At 48.4% G+C, this 20,869-nt stretch overlaps 1 protein-coding gene across 5 annotated transcripts in view; it reads right to left on the bottom strand.

Annotated features, from left to right (window-relative positions):
- The window catches only part of hsf1 (heat shock transcription factor 1), a 78,194-nt gene that overhangs the window by 51,141 nt on the left and 6,184 nt on the right, over positions 1-20,869 (bottom strand). For all 5 annotated transcript variants that reach the window (XR_008811894.1, XR_008811895.1, XM_056297816.1 and 2 more), the window contains exon 3: positions 7,209-7,345. Coding sequence is in view for 3 of the 5 variants with exons in the window: in XM_056297816.1 (XP_056153791.1) it covers positions 7,209-7,345 (137 nt within the window). In the remaining 2 variants the exon portion in view is untranslated. The remainder of the gene's footprint in view (positions 1-7,208; positions 7,346-20,869) is intronic.

A 20,869-nucleotide genomic window follows, 5' to 3' on the forward strand; every position in this document is an offset into this window, starting at 1 on the left:
ATATCCGATGGGCTTTTCTTCCTGTAGCAGGACTGCACCTAGTCCGTACTTCGATGTGTCGACTTGTAGTCTGAGCTCTTTACCAGGGTCATAGTAGGCTAAGACTGGTCCTGGTTCACGTGTCACCACTTCTTTCATCTTCCTGAAAGCTTCGTCATGCTGTGCATCCCATCTGAATTCACTTGACTCCTTCAGCAGGTGACGCATGGGTGCGTTGATGTCTGAGAGCATCGGGGCAAACTTGGACAGATAGTTAACCATACCGAGGATTGTCTCCAACTCACCCTTGTCCTTGGGTGGCTCCATGTCTCTCACAGCTGCAATCTTGGCTGGGTCAGGCTTGACCCCATCCTTTGTGATGCGATGCCCAAAATAGCGCAGATCGTGCTCCTCTCCGGGTTGAGTTTCACTCCTCGCTCTCTGGAGTGCTGCAACATGGCTCGGAGATTGCTGTCGTGCTCCTTCTTGCTCTTTCCATATACGAGGACATCATCCACTATGGCTGTGACTCCATGTAGACCTTCATAGGTCTCATCAACCTTCCGTTGAAACTCGTCCTGGGCGGAGATCAACCCAAAAGGTAGACGAAGGAAACGGTATCTTCCGAACACCGTGTTGAATGTTGTCAACTTGGACGACTCTTCTGCGAGTTTTATCGCCCAGTACCCTGAGCGAGCATCCATGACACTGAAATAGCAGGCCCCTGCCAGTTTGGAGGTGATGTCGTCGAGGGTAGGTAGAGGATAATGAGGTCGTTTCACAGCCTTGTTCAGGTCCTTCGGGTCGAGGCACACTCTGAGCTTTCCTGTGCGTGGCTTAACATCGGAACACAAAAGAGCCACGCATATCAATACCCCTGATAACGACAGGCATTGCTTTACATCGGAACACAAAAAGCCTTGGACATCAATAGCTCTGATAACGACGGGCGTGGCTTAAGATCAGAACACAAAAGAGCCACGCATATCAAAACCTCTGATAACTATAGGCGTTGCTAAACTTCGGAACACAAAGAGCCATGGACATCGATAGCTCTGATAACGACTCCAAGTGGATAAATATCTGAGTTTCATCACCAGCCAGTCAGACTAGCTTGGTCTAGTCAGAAAGGCACGAACTGATGAAGCCTCTTGGACGAGAGGCGAAACGTCTTCACGGATATATACCAAGTCCAGTTGCACTCGATTCAATTCCTTTGGATCTACAGTGTAAAGTGTTTTTTTTTTTGTCCAGAAATACCCCTAATGCATATTCTTTGTTTTCTATTGCCTTTATAATTTCTTTGACAAATTCTATCAGTGCAAATGAGGTTGTCCTGTTAGCTATAATATACTGTTGTTCATACAGTACATTGTTTTGTGATAAAATCATCTATTCTTGTACAAAATATTTATTCCAATATTTTAGAGAACTGTGGAAGCAGGGAAACAGGTCTGTAGTTTCAGAGTATGTGTTTGTCTCCAAATTTATACAGTGCCTTGCAAAAGCATTCAACCCCCTTGACAATTATGACTAATTTCTGGATTTTTTTTCTTTTTTCTGAATTCATTTCTGATTTTTCCCTTTTCCCCCAATTTAGTGGCCAAACGATCCCTATTTTAATTCAAACACCCACCCTCGTACTGCATGCATTCGCCAAATGCATCTCTCCGGCTGGCAGTCTCGAAGGAGACGCCTCGCCACTTTTGTGACGAGGCGAATCCAGGCCGAACCACTGCTTTTTCCGACACACACAGAGACGCATTCATGTGACGAACACAAGCCGACTCCGCCCCTCTCCTAAAGACAGCGTTGCCAATTATCGCTGCTTCATCAAGTCCGGCCTTAGTCGGATCTGACGAGACCGAGGCGCGAACCCCGGTCCGCAGTGGGCAACTGCATCGACACAAAGCCGATGCTTAGACCGCTACACCACCGCGGACTACACTAATTTCTGGATTATAAAAGATACTCGCACATCTGTTCCTGAACAATATTATTATTGTGAACCCATAAGCTCTAACAGCATGTTCCCAAAGCCAAAATAAGTTATGTTTCGCTGACTTTTATTAATAAATTAAAAACTAAAATATAGTGCTTGCATAAATATTCAACCCTGTGTGCTCTGAAAGCTCCAAGTTTACACACAGGTTAACACAATTGGACATAATTAGTGTGCACCTGTAAGATATTAAAGTAACAGTCTGGTTTATGGGTATAAAAGCACTCTGTGTAAAGCTCATTAGCCAGGCATGAACGCCATCAGAAAATGAAGACAAAGGAGCAGAATACTGAAGAGACAAAGTGATTAAAATGCAGAAGGCAGGGAAGGGGTACAAAACAATATCCAAGTGTTTGGATGTCCCACAGAACACTGTTGGATCTGTTGTCCAAAAGTGGAAGCTGTATCACACCACTCAGACACTTTGTAGGACAGGCCATCTCTCAAAACTAAGTATCTGAGCAAGACATGGGCTGGTGAGGAAAGCCACAGATGATCCTGCAGTCACTTTGAAGGAGCTCCAGAGGTCAGTGGCTGAAACTGCAGTAAATGTGCATGAGTCAACCATATCACGGCTCTCCATAAATCTGGCCTGTATGGGAGGGTGGCAAGAAAGAAGCCGTAGCTCAAAACTATGCATATAAAAGCACATTTGGAGTTTGCTACCAAGCATTAGAGAGGCCTAGTTAGGATGTGGGTAAAGGTTTTGTGGTCAGATGAGATGAAAGTTGAGCTTTTAGGCCAAACTCAAAGTGTTATATGTGGCGCAAACCTAACACTGCTCATGCCCTAAAAAACACCCTCCCTACAGTGAAGCATGGTGGTGGCAGCATAATGCTATGGGTTTGCTTTTCATCTGCAGGCACTGGAGACCTTGTTCACATTGAGGGAAGAATGGATGGAGCTAAACACAGGAAATATTGGAAGAAAACCTGTTGCAGTCTGCCATAAAACTGAAGCTTGGGAGAAGGTTCACCTTCCAGCAGGACAATGATCCTAAGCACAAGGCTAAAGCAACAATGGCATGGCTCAGCAGCAAAAAGCAGAATGTTTTGGAGTTGCCAAGCCAAAGTCCGGACCTCAACCCCATTGAAAATCTGTGGCATAGACTGAAAATCGCAGTCCAGAGGCATCATCCCACCAACCTGCAAGACCTGTAAAAATTCTGCCCAAAAGAATGGGCAAACATTACTCCAGAAGAATGTGCAAAGCTTGTACATACTTACCCCAAGAGAATCATGGCTGTTACTGCAGAAAAAGGGTACTCTACACAGTATTAATATGTGGGGGTTGAATACTTATGCAAGGACTATATTTTAGTTTTTATTTTATTTACAAACAGTCAGCGAAACATAACATTTTGGCTGTGGGAACAGGCTGTTAGAGCTTATGGGTTCACAAAAATAATACTGTTCAGGAACAGATGTGTATCTTTTATAATCCAGAAATTAGTGATGACTGTCAAGAACCCAGCCACTGGGATGCACAAGCCAGTGCATTCTTAGTGCCGGTCCCAAGCCCAGACAAATGAGGAGGGTTGCGTCAGGAAGGGCATCCGGCATAAAATCTTTGCCAAATCAAATACGTGGATCATAAATAAGATTTCCATACCGGATCGGTCGAGGCCCGGGTTACCAACGACTGCCACCGGTACTGTTAACCAGCACGGTGCCGGTGGAAACTATGCTACTGTTGGGCGAAGGAGAAGGAGAGGGGTAAGGCATGTCCAGAGGCAGCTAGAGAGGAGGAAAGGTAGGCGTGTAGAGGTGAGAGTCGGAACTTTGAATGTCGGCACTATGACTGGTAAAGGGAGAGAGCTGGCTGATATGATGGAAAGAAGAAAGGTAGGCAAACTGTGTGTGCAAGAGTCCAGGTGGAAGGGGAGTAAGGCCAGGAGTATTGGAGGTGGGTTCAAACTCTTCTACCACGGTGCAAATGGGAGAAGAAATGGGGTAGGGGTAATTCTGAAGGAAGAGTGTGTCAAGAGTGTGCTGGAGGTGAAGAGAGTGTCAGACAGAGTGATGAGTATGAAGTTGGAAATCGAAGGTGTATTGCTGAATGTTATCAGTGCATATGCCCCACAAGTTGGGTGTGAGATGGACGGAAAAGAAGAATTCTGGAGTGAGTTGGACGACGTGGTGGAAAGGGTACCCAAGGAGGAGAGAGTGGTGATTGGAGTGGACTTCAATGGACATGTTGGTGAAGGGAACAGAGGTGATGAGGAGGTGATGGGAAGGTATGGAGTCAAGGAGAGAAAAGTGGAAGGACAGATGGTGGGTCGATTTTGTGAAAAGGATGGAAATGGCCGTGGTGAATACATATTTCAAGAAGAGGGAGGAACACCGGGTGACGTACAAGAGTGGAGGAAAGTGCACACAGGTGGACTATATCTTATGTAGAAGGCGCGATCTGAAAGGGATTGGAGACTGCAAGGTGGTGATAGGGGAGAACGTAGTAGCTAGGCAGCATCGGATGGTGGTCTGTAGGATGACTTTGGAGACCAAGAAGAGGAAGAGAGTGAAGACACAGCCGAAAATCAAATGGTGGAAGTTGAAGAAGGAAGACTGTTGTGTGGAGTTCAGGCAGGAGTTAAGACAGGCACTAAGTGGTAGTGAAGAGTTGCCAGATGGCTGGGCAACCACTGCAGAAATAGTGAAGGAGACAGCTAGGAAGGTACTTGGTGTGTCATCAGGACAGAGGAAGGAAGACAAGGAGACTTGGTGGTGGAATGAGGAAGTACAGCAAAGTATACAGAGGAAGAGGTTGGCAAAGAAGTGGGATAGTCAGAGAGATGAAGAAAGTAGACAGGAGTACAAGGAGATGCAGCGTAAAGCTAAGATAGAGGTGGCAAAGGCAAAGGAAAAGGCGTATGGTGAGTTGCATGACAGGTTAGACACTAAGGAAGGAGAAAAGGACTTGTACCGATTGGCTAGACAGAGGAACCGAGCTGTAGAGGATGTGCAGCAAGTTAGGGCAATCAAGGATAGAGATCGAAATGTGCTGACAAGCGAGGAGAGTGTGCTGAGAAGGTGGACAGAGTACGTCGAGGGGCTGATGAATGAAGAAAATGAGAGAGAGAGAAGGTTGGATGATGTAGGGATAGTGAATCAGGAAGTTCAGTGGATTAGCAATGAAGTGGATGAAGAGTGGAAAGGCAGTTGGTCCTGATGACATACCTGTGGAGGTATGGCGATGTTTAGGAGAGATGGCACTGGGGTTTTTAACTAGATTGTGTCACACAATCTTAGAAAGTGAGAGGATGCCTGAGGAGTGGAGAAGAGGCATACTGGTACCGATTTTCAAGAACAAGGTTGATGTGCAGAACTGTAGCAACTACACAGGTATAAAGTTGATCAGCCACATCAGGAAGATTTGGGAAAGAGTAATAGAAGCTAGTTAAGAGGAGAGGTGACGATCAGCGAGCAGCAGTATGGTTTCATGCCATGAAAGAGCACCACGGATGTGATGTTTGCTTTGAGAATGTTGATTGAGAAGTATAGAGAAGGCCAGAAAGAGTGGCATTGTGTCTTTGTAGATTTTGAGAAAGCATATGACAGGGTGCCAAGAGAGGAGGTGTGGTATTGTATGAGGAAGTCGGGAGTTGTAGAGAAGTATGTAGGAGTGGTGCAGGATATGTATGAAGGAAGTGTGACAATGGTGAGGTTTGCGGTTGGAATGACAGATGAGTTCAAGGTGGAGGTGGGATTACATCAAGGATCGGCTGTGAGCCCTTTCTTGTTTGCAATGGTGATGGACAGGTTGACAGACAAGATCAGGCAGGAGTCTCCATGGACAATGATGTTCGCGGATGACATTGTGATCTGTAGCGAGAGTAGGGTGCAGGTTGAGGGGAGCCTGGAGAGGTGGAGGTATGCACTGGAGAGAAGAGGAATGAAAGTCAGTAGGAGCAAGACGGAATACCTATGGGTGAATGAGAGGGAGGACAGTGGAATGGTGAGGATGCAAGGAGTGGAGGTGACGAAGGCATATGAGTTTAAATACTTGGGGTCAACTATCCAAAGTAACGGGGAGTGCAGTAGAGAGGTGAAGAAGAGAGTGTAGGCAGGGTGGAGTGGGTGGAGAAGAGTGTCAGGAGTGATTTGCGACAGAAGGGTACCAGCAAGAGTTAAAGGGAAGGTTTACAAGATGGTTGTGAGACCAGCTATGTTATATGGTTTGGAGACAGTGGCACTGATGAAAAGACAGGAGGTGGAGCTGGAGGTGGCAGAGTTGAAGATGCTAAGAATTTCACTGGGAGTAACGAAGAAGGACAGGATTAGGAACAATTATATTAGAGGGACAGCTCAGGTTGGACGGTCTGGAGACAAAGCAAGAGAGGCAAGATTGAGATGGCTTGGACATGTGTGGAGGAGAGATGCTGGGTATATTGGGAGAAGGATGCTGAATATGGAGCTGCCAGGGAAGAGGAGAAGAGGAAGGCCAAAGAGGAGATTTATGGATGTGGTGAGGGAAGACATGCAGGTGGCTGGTGTGACAGAGGAAGACGCAGAAGACAGGAAGAAATGGAAACGGATGATCCGCTGTGGCAACCCCTAACGGGAGCAGCCGAAAGTAGTAGTAGTAGTGATGACTGTCAAGGGGGTTGAATACTTTTGCAAGGCAGTATATTGGTATGACTTACAAACTGGTTTGTAAGGACTGGTTACAGATATGTGTCAGGGGTTTTGCTATACATTTGATAATATTTTAACTGCAGACAGGTATACCATTCCAGTCTGTGGACTTCTTGCTGTTGAGTTTTTTTTTGTTTTTTAAGTGTCAATTTCTTTTTCGTCAGTCCTTCTCATAAGTATTGTTTCTTTAACATTTATATCTTTACTTTCTACACCATCACTACTACCAGTCTTTGCAATCTCTCCTGCCAAACCAGGACCGACACTGGCAAAGAATTTATTTAACTCATCTGCAGCTGAGGCCGTATCAGTAGGGGTTGTGTTGTTTTGTTGTGTTGTGTTGTGTTGCTAATTCATCTGAATGGGGTCTGAAAGGGTCTGCAGAAAGAGAAAGGTTGTCCATTTCGGTTTCCTGACTTAGTGAGATTCTCAATATCAGGCCATAGCTAACAGGTTATGACAGTTTATCTGCCCACCTGACACCCAAGCCCCAATGTACTCAGGTCATTCAAGACACGAGTTTGTGTAGCCATATCTAAAATCTTAACAATTAAATTTAAAACACTGATAACGAGTGTGATGCAGGTACATACAGTGGTGACCTTGCGTTTGATATTCTCCAGCAGGTGCTCCTGTCCCCTGATGAAAAAGGGATGTTGAAACTCTGTATCATCCTTCTCTGGCTTCACCAGCCCACCATGCTCAATGTGCACCACCTTTCGGAAGCCATCTGACAGAAAACAACAATATAAATAAATACAACAGTGTGGCAAAGTGAGGGTTGGGCGGTATGATGGTATATACCTTATGATGGTAGAAATTTGATTACTGTTTCCACCATGTTAGCCTTTCTCTTTAGGGCATTTCTCAATACTAAGTACTGCAAGTAAAAACTCATGTTCCCGAGAAGTGCTTGACAATTTGAAATTGGAGTACAAAACTCACAAGATTGCAGCACTTAGAATACTCAGTGTAGTATGACATGTGAGGGACTTGCTGATACTGTGCAATACCCTGAGCTAGCAGGGCTTTCTAGCTCTAAAAAAGTCACAGCAAATTTTTAAATTGGCATCGCTTTTCCAAAAGGGCAAAATATTTGAAAACTACAGAATCAGAATCAGAATCATGTTTATTGGCAATGTAGGTTTGCACAAACATGGAATTTGACTCCAGTTTCGTGGCTCTCTCAATGACATAGAATAACAATACTACAATGCAAAAATCTTCAAATATATACACAAGGACTGACTTATACAGGTGAAATAAGAGGCGATAAAGTGCAGTGGTTCAAAAACTATATCAGAGATGCTGAAATAGATGTTAGCAGATTACTTACATACATATCTGAGGAAGATGGATATTTATTTTATTTTATTACTTTATTGATCCCCATAGGGGAATTCTTCCTCTGCATTTAACCATCCTAGCTGTGTAGCTAGTAGCAGTGGGCAGCTGCCGTGCAGCGCCCGGGACCAACTCCAGTTTGTCTTGCCATGCCTCGGTCAGGGGCACAGACAGGAGTATTAACCCTAACATGCATGTCTTTTTGATGGTGAGGGAAACCGGAGCATCTGGCGGAAACCCACGCAGACACGGGGAGAACATGCAAACTCCACACAGAAAGGACCTCGGAGGACCCCCAAATGTTGGACAACCCCGGGGTTCGAACCTAGGACCTTCTTGCTGTGAGGCGACAGCACTAACCACTGTGCCACTGTGCCGCCCATGTATGACAGAGCGTACCAGTATACATACAATGTACAGTACAGTACATACAACATGGGTGGATTTATTGACAGTGTTAAACATTCATTTGAATGACAACCCACGGAAAGAAACTGTTTTTATATCTGGTTGTTTTGGGGTACAGTGCTCGGTAGCACCTACCAGAGGGGTGAAGTTGGAGGAGGTTGTGACCAGGGTGTGATGGGTCTGCAGTGATGTTGCCTGCCCATTTCCTGAGTCTGGATGTGTATAGGTCCTGAATGGAGGGCAAGCTGGCACCAATAATTTTCTCTGCAGACCTAACTGTCTGTTGTAGTCTGTCCCTGTCCTGTTTGGTGGCCGAACCAAACCAGACAGTGATGGATGTGCAGAGGACAGACTGGATTATTGCAGTGTAGAACTGAATCAACAGAGGCAGGTTGAATTTCTTGAGCTGGCAGAGAAAGTACATCCTCTGCTGGGCCTTTTTGATGATTGTGTCTATGTTGGACGCCCACCTTAGGTCCTGAGAGATTGTGGAACACAGAAATCAGCAGGTTTCCACTGTAGCGACCAAGCTGTTGAGTATGGTGAGGGGGGGAGTGTCGGGGGGGCTCCTCCTGAAGTCCACTGTCATCTCCACAGTTGTGTGTTCAGCTCCAGGTTGTTATGGCTGCATCAGAGGGCCAGCTGATCTACCTCATTTCTATACGCAGACTCGTCACCATCCCGGATAAGGCCAATGATGGTTGCGTTATCCGCAAACTTCGGGAGTTTAACAGACGGGTCACCTGAGGTTCAACATTTCTGTCAAGGGAGAAGAGTAGAGGGGAGGGCACACATCCTTGGGGGGGCGCCAGTGCTGACTGTCCTGGTGCTGGATGTGAAATTCCTCAGCCTCGCCAGCTGCCTCCTGTCTGTCAGGAAGTTTTCCACTGGCAGATGGGGGCTGGTACAGTGAGCTGGGTGAGCTTGGAGTGGAGGCTATTTGGACCGATGGTGTTGAATGCTGAGCTGAAGTCCACAAACAGAACCCTTGCGTATGTCCCTGGGGAGTCAAGGTGTTGGTAGATGTAGTGCAATCCCATGCTGATTGCAACACCCACTGACCTGTATACTCGATAGGCAAAATGCAGGGGGCCTGTGAGTTCCTTCGGGTGGGCCAACACCAGTCTCCTGAATTATTTCATGACCACAGACGTTCGGGCAACAGGTCTATAGTCATTTAATCCTGTGATACAGGGTTTCTTAGGGACCGGGATTATAGTGGAGCTCTTGAAGCAGGATGGGACTTCACACAGCTCCAGTGATCTGCTGAAGATCACTGTGACAACGGGGACCAGCTGGTAAGCACAGATTTTACAACAGGAGGATGACACGCCATCAGGGCCTGGTACCTTCCTGGTCTTCTGTCTCTGGAAGAGCTGGCACATGTCCCCAACACATATCTTGAGTGCAGGTGGGATTTTGGTAGGGAGGGGAGAGTGGCTGGTAGCGAGTGCAGTTGGTTGTGTATTGTCGTCGGAGAAGGGGTGTGAAAGTTTGATTTTCAAACCTGCAGGAAAACTCATTTAGGTTGTCAGCCAGTTGATGGTTCCCTGCAGTGTGGGGGGGGGTGGTCTCCTGTAGTTGGCAATGGCTTTCAAACCTCTCCAGACTGATGATGTGTTGTTGGCAGAAAACCTGTTTTTAAACTTTTTAGAGTAGCACCTGTTTGCCCCTCTGATCACCTTTGTGAGTGTCTTTCTGGCTTTGTTATACCGGATCCTATCTCCACTCCTGTAGGCTTCATTTTTGGCCTGACGAAGCTGCCTGAGTTTAGCTGAGAACCATGGCTTCTTGTTGTTAAAGGTACAGAAGGTTTTGGTGGGCACAAACATGTCCTCAAAAAGCTGATGTAAGATGTCACAGTGTCACTAAGTTCGTCCAGGTTTGTAGATGCGACCTTAGACACTCTCGTTTTGACTCAATGGTCCATTTCCTCAGTTTTAACCACAGGCTTTGCAGACTTTAGTTTCTGCCTGTAGGATGGGATAAGATGAATCAAACATTTCCTCCAGCAATGCTCTGAAAAGGTGATGTTGCAGACTAGCACTCTCATGAATAAAACTTACCAGTCTCGTCACAGTTTTATTTATTTATATATATACACTACCGTTCAAAAGTTTGGGATCACCCAAACAATTTTGTGTTTTCCATGAAAAGTCACACTTATTCACCACCATATGTTGTGAAATGAATAGAAAATAGAGTCAAGACATTGACAAGGTTAGAAATAATGATTTGTATTTGTACTACCCCCTTCAGAGGACAGCACAAACAGGCTCTAACCAGAGTAGAAAAAGAAGTGGGAGGCCGCGTTGCACAACGGAGCAAGAAGATAAGTACATTAGAGTCTCTAGTTTGAGAAACAGACGCCTCACAGGTCCCCAACTGGCATCTTCATTAAATAGTACCTGTTAGAGCCTGTTTGTGCTGTCCTCTGAAGGGAGTAGTACACACCGGTGTAGGAAATCTTCAATTTCTTAGCAATTTCTCGCATGGAATAGCCTTCATTTCTAAGAACAAGAATAGACTGTCGAGTTTCAGATGAAAGTTCTCTTTTTCTGGCCATTTTGAGCGTTTAATTGACCCCACAAATGTGATGCTCCAGAAACTCAATCTGCTCAAAGAAGTGCCCATCCAACCAATCCAACTTGTGGGAGCTGCTTCTGGAAGCGTGGGGTGCAATTTCTCCAGATTACCTCAACAAATTAACAGCTAGAATGCCAAAGGTCTGCAATGCTGTAATTGCTGCAAATGGAGGATTCTTTGACGAAAGCAAAGTTTGATGTAAAAAAAATCTTATTTCAAATACAAATCATTATTTCTAACCTTGTCAATGTCTTGACTCTATTTTCTATTCATTTCACAACATATGGTGGTGAATAAGTGTGACTTTTCATGGAAAACACGAAATTGTTTGGGTGATCCCAAACTTTTGAACGGTAGTGTATATATATATATATATATATATATATATATATATATATATATAAATTATATATTTTTGTGGCAGGAATGAGGAAAAACACATGAGACCAAGGCGAGTTTGATGTTTATTCCTCAACTCCAAAAACCAACTGCAGCAGGAACAACCCTGCCCCGGCAAGCCCGGGAACGTAAACCACGCCCCCAGCTCACAGTCCTGCTGGATGAGAGGCATAGCCCCTAGTGTCCGCCACACAGCCCCCCCCCCCGAACACCCAGAAGGGACTCCTGGAAAGAAACTTAGTGTCTCACTGGAGGCTTAAGCAGCCTGCCATAACGGCTGCGCCATCCCTCAGCCGAAACAGTAGGTGAAACACAGTCCAAAGCCGGCTGAGAAGCAGAACGCTGAACCCGTGAAGACACTGCCGGGGTCCTGGAAGGAGGACGACCCCGACGGGGAACCTGGGCCGGAAACACAACTTCGCCTGCCACCCTGTGCGCCGGTTTAAGCCTATCAAGCGTGACACGCTCCCTACGCCCACCCATATCTAGCACAAAACCCTTAGGACCCGTCTCAAGAACCCGAAATGGGTCATCGTATGGGGGTTGGAGGGGCGAGCGGTGAGCATCATGCCGTACAAAAACAAAACGAGCCGACATGAGCTCCGCAGGCACGAACGACCGCGGAAAACAGTGGTGAACGGGGCCTGGAACGCGAGTGCTGTCGGACAAAAAAGGATAAACGGCCGGACGGGGTCGAGGAGCGGAACTCCCAGGCAAAAATTCCCCAGGTACGCGGAGTGGCTGACCGAGCACCAGCTCAGCGGGTGACGCGTTGAGGTCCTCCTTAGGAGCTGAACGCAACCCGAGCATAACCCAAGGTAAACGATCCACCCAGTTACCATCCGAGAGCGCAGCGCGCAGTGCCGCCTTGAGCGACCGGTGAAAACGTTCACACAACCCGTTAGCCTGAGGGTGATACGCGGTAGTGCGGTGTACCTGCACACCCAAGGATCGCGCAAGTTCCGACCAGAGCTCTGACACGAACTGGGGGCCCCTGTCTGAGGTGATATCTGACGGAGTGCCGAAACGGGCGACCCAGGAGGAAAGAAAAGCGCGTGCAACATCCGAGGATGTTGTGGAGGATAGAGGGACAGCCTCTGGCCACCTGGTGGTCCGATCTACCATTGTGAGCAGGTGCGTAAAACCCTGTGAAGAAGGTAGAGGGCCCACCAGGTCCACATGCACGTGGTCGAAACGTCTGGCCGGGATCGGAAACGGCTCGAGGGGCGATTTAGTGTGCTGGTGGACCTTAGCGCGCTGGCACGCTACACATGCAGCTGCCCACCCCTTGACGTCCTTGTGGAGGCCAGGCCAGACGAACTTGGAACCGACCAACTTCACCGATGCCCGAACTCCAGGGTGCGAGAGGGAGTGAATCGAATCGAAAACTCGACGGCGCCAGGCCACTGGAACAACGGGGCGGGGACGGCCGGTGGAGACATCGCAGAGGAGGGCAGGACTGCCTTCCTGCATCACAGCGTCCTCTAGCTTGAGACCGGTACGCGTTGACCTAAGGGCAAGGACGTCCGGGTCACTGGGCTGGTCGGCAGCCATAGCGGAGAAATCCACACCGAGGTGCACAGGACACACGAGCACACGCGACAGACAATCAGCAACAGGGTTGGACTTCCCGGCCACATGCTGAATGTCTGTTGTGAACTCGGAGATCGCCGCTAGGTGGCGCTGTTGACGAGCAGACCACGGCTCAGTCACCTTGGACATGACAGAAGTCAGCGGCTTATGATCCACATAAGCCGTGAATGGGAGAGCCTCCAGCAGGAAGCGGAAATGCCGGGTTGCAAGGTGCAGTGCCAGCAACTCCCGGTCAAAAACGCTGTACTTGCGCTCGCTATCTCGCAGTTTGCGGCTAAAAAATGCGAGTGGCTGCCACGCATTCGCCACACGCTGTTCAACCACAGCCCCCATGGCTATGTCAGACGCATCGGTTGTTAAAGCTATGGACGCCGTGGGTGTGGGATGGGCGAGGAGGGCAGCGTTAGCCAGGGCGCACTTAGCTCCGTCAAAGGCCTGGACCTGTTCGGGAGTCCAGTCGACAGGGTCGTTAGCCTTCTTAAGCCGCAGGGCTTCGTAAAGTGGCTGAAGAAGGTGGGCAGCGCGAGGGAGGAAACGGTTATAGAAATTCACCATTCCCAAGAATTCCTGCAATGCCTTAACAGAGACCGGGCGGGGAAATTCCGCCACCGCTTGCACCTTAGAAGGCAACGGGACTGCGCCTTGCAGCGAAATGCGGTGACCCAAGAAGTCAATCACCGGCAGTCCAAACTGACACTTGGCCGGGTTGACTATCAGGCCGTGTTCGTCCAGACGACGGAAAACCTGTTTCAGGTGCGCCAGGTGCTCGTCAGCTGACGGACTGGCCACTAATATGTCGTCGAGATAAACGAACACGAAATCAAGGTCACGCAACACCGAGTCCATCAGCCTCTGAAAGGTTTGCGCTGCCCCCTTCAAGCCAAAAGGTATGCGCATGAATTCGAAAAGCCCAAACGGGGTGATCACTGCGGTCTTGGGCACGTCCTCTGCGCGCACGGGAACCTGATGATAGCCGCGCACCAGGTCCACCTTAGAGAAAATAGTGGTACCTGCCAGGCGTATGGAAAAGTCCTGTATGTGTGGGATGGGATAGCGGTCATTGGCGGTGACGTTATTCAGGCGGCGAAAATCACCGCAAGGCCGCCACGACCCATCCGCCTTGGGCACCATGTGAAGCGGCGAGGCCCACGGGCTGTTGGAATGCCTCACTATACCCAGACGCTCCATGATGGCGAACTCCTCCTTGGCTGTAGCCAATTTTACCGCGTCGAGGCACCGCGCGCGCGCAAAAACTGGCGGTCCCAGAGTGGGAATGAAATGTTCTACCCCGTGTTCAGTAACCGCGGTGGAAAAGGCAGGCGTAGCCACCGATGGAAAATCCGCCAGCAAGCGCTGAAAAACATCCCCTAATGCTAAAAAGTTAGCGTGTGTTAACGGCCCGGCTCCCCTTGTCTCGCACGGAACAGTGGCAAAAGACACAGCATCAATTAAACGGCGGTTTAAAACATCAACCAGCAGACCATTAGCACACAGAAAATCCGCGCCGATAATAGGAACAGTAATGGCGGCCACTACAAAGTCCCACTCAAAATGGCGCCCGTGGAAGCAAACAGTCACCAACCTTGTGCCAAACGTCGCAATGGACGAACCGTTAGCTGCACTTAACTGTGGGCCGCCGCCTTCGGCCGACCTGTCTGTCTTAGCAGGAGGGAGTAGGCTCTTTTGCGAGCCTGAGTCCACCAGAAACCGTCTTCCTGACATCGTGTCCTTAATGAAGAGCAGCTCACTACGTCCGCCAGCGCCCACAGCTGCTACTGAGCGCTGGCCCTGGAGTTTCCCGCCGTCTCAAACGTGCACGGAGGGACGCAGCGCCTCGCCTTGCCGCCGAACCGCTGGTGGAAGAAACAGAGGCCTCTCCCGCGCCGTCTCCAGGCAGTCACTCCAGCCACCACTGCCGGGTCCGCGTCCTCCGACGTCGGCTGCAGAGGCTCCGATGCCACACTCTGCACAGAGAACCGTCTGGTAGCCAGCAGGACCCGATCGGCTTCCTCAGCCAAACCTCGGCAGTCACCAGCGGCCAGACACGGGGAGTTAGCCAAAGCCGCGTGCACAGGAGACGGGAGCTGGCGCAAGAAAACGTGCGGGAAAAGGAACCCACCTTCGTCTGAGCCTAGCAGCGACAGCATATTGTCCATGAGATCCACAGCCGTCCCGTCGCCCAAACTGGATAGGGAAAGGATTCTATCTGCCCTCTCTGCGGCAGATAGGCTGTACCTCCGGAGCAGAAGATGTTTGAGGGCGACGTATTTATCGTGTTGCGGAGGGGCACGCAACAGCTGCATGGCCCGGCGTGTGGACTGCTGATCCAGCGCAGCGACGACCAGATAGTATCTGGAGTCGTCCGCGGAGATTCCACGAAGGTGGAACAGCGCCTCGACATGCTGGAACCACGAGGCCGGGTCGCTCTGCCAGAACTCTGGGAGCTTCACAGCCGCGGCGAGAACGGCCGGCTGAGAGAGTTGGGGCGGCGTGGCCGAAGTGGATTCACACACATCTTCTGCTCCAAACATGTTCAATTCGGGGTCACCAATGTGGCAGGAATGAGGAAAAACACATGAGACCAAGGCGAGTTTGATGTTTATTCCTCAACTCCAAAAACCAACTGCAGCAGGAACAACCCTGCCCCGGCGAGCCCGGGAACGTAAACCACGCCCCCAGCTCACAGTCCTGCTGGGTGAGAGGCATAGCCCCTAGTGTCCGCCACAATATATATATATATATACACACGTTATTAACCCCGAAGGGGAAATTCTGCTCTGCATTTAACCATCCTAGCTGTGTAGCCAGGAGCAGTGAACAGCCACTGTGCAGCACCCGGGGACCAACTCCAGTTCGTCTTGCCATGCCTCGGTCAGGGACACAGACAGGAGTATTAACCCTAACATGCATGTCTTTTTGATGGTGGGAAAGTATCGATCGTCTTTCATTTCCCCACACAGTTCAGCGCACAACACTGATTTGTGAATAATGCAATGAAATGCTAAGAGTGCTGGGTTAACAGTGTCAAGCTGCTTACCAATTCCTTGTGTTATCCCACCATTGACGGATCCCCATCGGTGACAACGGACACAATTTTCTCACATCCAAGCCACTCTTCTCCAAGAACTGTGTTAATTCATTAAAGATGACTGCCCCAGTTGTGCGCCCAGGCAGAGGAAGCAAACAAAGTAGCTCTTCCCAAAAGGTCTTCCCATCAAAACATCTTGTGAACAGATTGCTGTTCCATATCGGGTCGGTCACAAGACGAGTCCATGGCTAGTGATATGGCTTCTGCTTTCTTCAAATCAGTGAGTAGATTGGAAAACCACTCCTCTGCTAAAAGTTCTACTCTTCTTGTTGCTGTGTTAGCTGACAATGGCACCTGCTTTAATACCTCCACAACTGTTTTCTTGTTTTTCTCATCATGACTTAAAACTTCACCAACCATATCAGTTGCAGAAGTTTGAATCAACTCAGCATCAGTGAACGGCTTCTTAACTTTAGCAAGGCTCCATGAAACAAGCAGTGATGCAGCTGTTGCACTCTCTTGTGCCCATGTTGATTTATAGATAGTAGAAACAGGTGCAATGCAGGCTGGGCAGCAAGCAAAGGCAGGGATTAAAGCTGTGGGATATGACCAAAACCTCTTATCACGATATAAATCATTCATAATGATGGAAACTATGCTACTTTTGGACGGAGGCGAAGGAGAGGGGGAAGGCATGTGCAGAGGCAGCTAGAGAGGAAGAAAGGTAGGAGTGTGGAGGTGAGAGTCTGAACGTTGAATGTTGGCACTATGACTGGTAAAGGGAGAGAGGTGGCTGATATAATGGAGAGAAGAAAGGTAGGTATGCTGTGTGTGCAAGAGAGCAGGTGGAAGGAGAGTGAGGCCAGGAGTATCGGAGGTGGGTTCAAACTCTTCTAACATGGTGCGGATGGGAGGAGAAATGGGGTAGGGGTAATTCTGAAGGAAGAGTGTGTTAACAGTGTGTTGAGGGGGGAAGAGAGTGTCAGACAGAGTGATGAGTATGAAGTTGGAAAATCAAAGGTGTTATTGATGAATGTTATCAGCGCATATGCCCCATAAGTTGGGTGTGAGATGGAAGAGAAAGAAGATTTCTGGAGTGAGTTAGATGAAGTGGTGGAGAGGATACCCATGGAGGAGAAAGTGGTGATTGGAGCAGACTTCAATGGGCACGTTGGTAAAGGGAACAAATGTGATGAGGAGGTGATGGGTAGGTATGACGTGAAGGAGAGGAATGTGGAAGGACAGATGGTGGTGGGTTTTGCAAAAAGGATGGAAATGACTGTGGTGAATACATATTTCAAGAAGAGGGAGGACCACAGGTTGACGTACAAGAGTGGAGGAAAGTGCACACAGGTAGAATATATCTTATGTAGAAGGCAAGATCTGAAAGATATTGGAGACTGCAAGGTGGTGACAGGGGAAAATGTAGCTAGGTAGCATCGGATGGTGGTCTGTAGGATGACTTTGGATTCCAAAAAGAGGAAGAAAGTGAAGGCAGAGCCAAAGATCAAATGGTGGAAGTTGAAGAAGAAAGACTGTTGTATGAAGTTCAGGGAGGAGTTAAAACAGGCAATGGCTGGTAGTGAAGAGTTGCCGGATGGGTGGGCAACCACTGCAGAAATAGTGAGGGAGACAGCTAGGAAGGTACTTGGTGTGTCATCTGGACAGAAGAAGGAAGATAAGGAGACTTGGTGGTGGAATGAGGAAGTACAGCAAATTATACAGAGGAAGAGGTTGGCAAAGAAGAAGTGGGATAGTCAGAGAGATGAAGAAAGTAGACAGGAGTACAAGGAGATGCAGCGTAAAGTGAAGAGAGAGGTAGCAAAGGCATATGGTGAGTTGTATGAGAGGTTAGACACTAAGGAAGGAGAAAAGGACTTGATTGGCTAGACATAGGGACCGAGCTGCAAAGGATGTGCAGCAGGTTAGGGTAGAGATGGAAATGTGCTGACAAGTGAGGAGAATGTGTTGAAAAGGTGGAAGGAGTACTTTGAGGGGCTGATGAATGAAGAAAATGAGAGAGAGAGAAGGTTGGATGGTGTGGGGATAGTGAATCAGGAAGTGTGGTGGATTAGCAAGGAGGAGGTGAGGGCAGCTGTGAAGAGGATGAAGAGTGGAAAGGCAGTTGGTCTGGATGACATACCTGTGGAGGCATGGAGATGTTTAAGAGAGATGGCAGTGGAGTTTTTAACTAGATTGTTTAACACAATCTTGGAAAGTGAGAGGATGCCTGAGAAGTGGAGAAGAAGTATACTGGTACCGATTTTCAAGAATAAGGGCGATGTGCAGAACTGTAGTAACTACAGAGGTATAAAGTTGATCTGCCACAGCATGAAGATATGGGAAAGAGTAATAGAAGCTAGGTTAAGAGGAGAGGTGATGATCAGCGAGCAGCAGTATGGTTTCATGCCATGAAAGAGCACCACATATTTGATGTTTGCTTTGAGAATGCTGATGGAGAAGTATAAAGAATGTCAGAAGGAGTTATATTGTGTCTTGTGTCTTTGTGGATTTAGAGAAAGCATATGACAGGGTGCCGAGAGAGGAGGTGTGGTATTGTAGGAGAAAGTCGGGAGTGGCAGAGAAGTATGTAGGAGTGGTGCAGGATATGTATGAGGGCAGTGTGGCAGTGTTGAGGTATGCGGTTGGAATGACAGATGGGTTCAAGGTGGAGGTGGGATTACATCAAGGATCAGCTCTTGGCCCTTTCTTGTGTGCAATGGTGATGGACAGGTTGACGGATGAGATCGGGCAGGAGTCTCCATGGACTATGATGTTCGCAGATGACACTGTAATCTGTAGTGAGAGTAGGGTGCAGGTTGATGAGAGCCTGGAGAGGTGGAGGTATGCAATGGAGAGAAGAGGAATGAAAGCCAGCAGGAGCAAGATGGAATACATATGCATGAATGAGAGGGAGGACAGCGGTACGGTGAGGATGCAAGGAGTAGAGGTGATGAAGGTGTACGAGTTTAAATACTTGGGGTCAACTGTTCAAAGTAACATGGAGTACAGAAGAGAGGTGAAGAAGAGAGTGCAGGCAGAGTGGCGTGGGTGGAGAAGAGTGTCAGGAGTGATTTGTGACAGAAGAGTACCAGCAAGAGTTAAAGGGAAGGTTTACAAGATGGTAGTGAGACCAGCTATGTTATATGGTTTGGAGACAGTGGCACTGATGAAAAGACAGGAGGTGGAGCTGGAGGTGGCAGAGTCCAAGATGTTGAGATTTTCATTGGAAGTGATGAAGAAGGACAGGATTTGGAATGAGTATATTAGAGGGGCAGCTCAGGTTGGAGGGTTTGGAGATAAAGCAAGAGAGGCAAGATTGGGATGGTTTGGACATGTGTGGAGGAGAGATGCTGGGTATATTGGGAGTAGGATACTGAATATGGAGCTGCCAGGGAACAGGAAAAGAGGAAGGCCAAGAGGAGGTTTATGGATGTGGTGAGGGAGGACATGCAGGTGGCTGGCATGACAGAGGGCAGGAAGAGATGGAAATGTAGTAGTAGCAGTAGCGGTAGTAGTTATATATGGAAGAGGTAGAACACAGGGCCCTGAACTCCTTCAGAGGAACACCCCCGAGCCACTGGTTCAGATATGTGGACGACACATGGGTCAAAATCCAAACACAAGAGGTGCAAGCGTTTACCAAACACATCAACTCAGTGGACAAGAACATTAAGTTCACAAGGGAAGATGTAAAGAACAACAGTTTGCCCTTCTTGGACTGTGACGTCCACATTGGGGAAGACAGGAGCCTCCACATTGGGGTTTACAGGAAACCTACACACACAGACCAATATCTACTTTTCGACTCACACCACCCTCTGGAACACAAACTGAGCGTCATCAGAACTTTGCAACACAGAGCTGACAATGTGCCCAGCAGCACTCAGGCCCAACAAGAAGAACACAAACACCTGAGGGTAGCTTTAAAAACCTGCGGCTACCCCAGTTGGACCTTTGTGAAAACTGCAACACGTTCCAGAAAGACCAACCAGGTGAGCGACGAGGAGAAAAGAAACAGAAGGAATAGCACAGTCATCCCGTATGTTTCTGGGGTCTCCGAAAAACTCAGGAGAATTTTCAACAAACACCGCATCCCGGTATACTTCAAACCCAGCAACACACTCCGACAAAGACTGGTTCATCCCAAAGACCGTGTACCACACACCCGGAAAAGCAATCTGGTGTATGCTGTACAATGCAATAAGGATTGCACTGACCTATACATAGGAGAAACCAAACAACCACTACACAAACGGATGGCCCAACACAGAAGGCCAAACTCCTCAGGACAAGACTCAGCAGTCTATCTACACCTAAAGGAGAAGACACACTCCTTCCAGGACAGCAACGTACACATTTTGGACAGAGAAGATAGATGGTTTGAAAGAGGGGTGAAGGAAGCCATCTATGCGAAACTGGAAAAACCATCCCTCAACAGAGGAGGAGGTCTGCAACACCACCTATCTCCCACTTACAATGCCGTCCTTTCATCTCTACCCAGGAGACTCAAGAAGCCTAGCCTCCAAGAACAACAGTTGGTCACTAACGGCTCCAACGACTCTCATGACCACTGAATAATGAAGTCGAAACTAACACCCCCAACGACCATCGCTGCTAAACAAATGCAAATCAATAGCTCCGCTGGCGACGGGCACGGCTGGATATCAGAGCACAGGAGAGCCACGCATATCAATAGCTCCGATAACGACGGGCGCGGGCAAACATCGGTACACAAAAGAGCCACTCATATCTATGGCTCTGTTAGCGACAGGCGTTGGTAAACATCGGGACACAAAGAGCCATGGACATCTATAGCTCTGGTGAGTCTCATCACCACCCAGTCAGACTATCTTGGTCTAGTCAGAAAGGCACGAACTGAGGAAGCCTCTTGAA

Source organism: Lampris incognitus, chromosome 18 (assembly GCF_029633865.1).
Source record: "Lampris incognitus isolate fLamInc1 chromosome 18, fLamInc1.hap2, whole genome shotgun sequence".
NCBI lineage: Eukaryota > Metazoa > Chordata > Actinopteri > Lampriformes > Lampridae > Lampris > Lampris incognitus.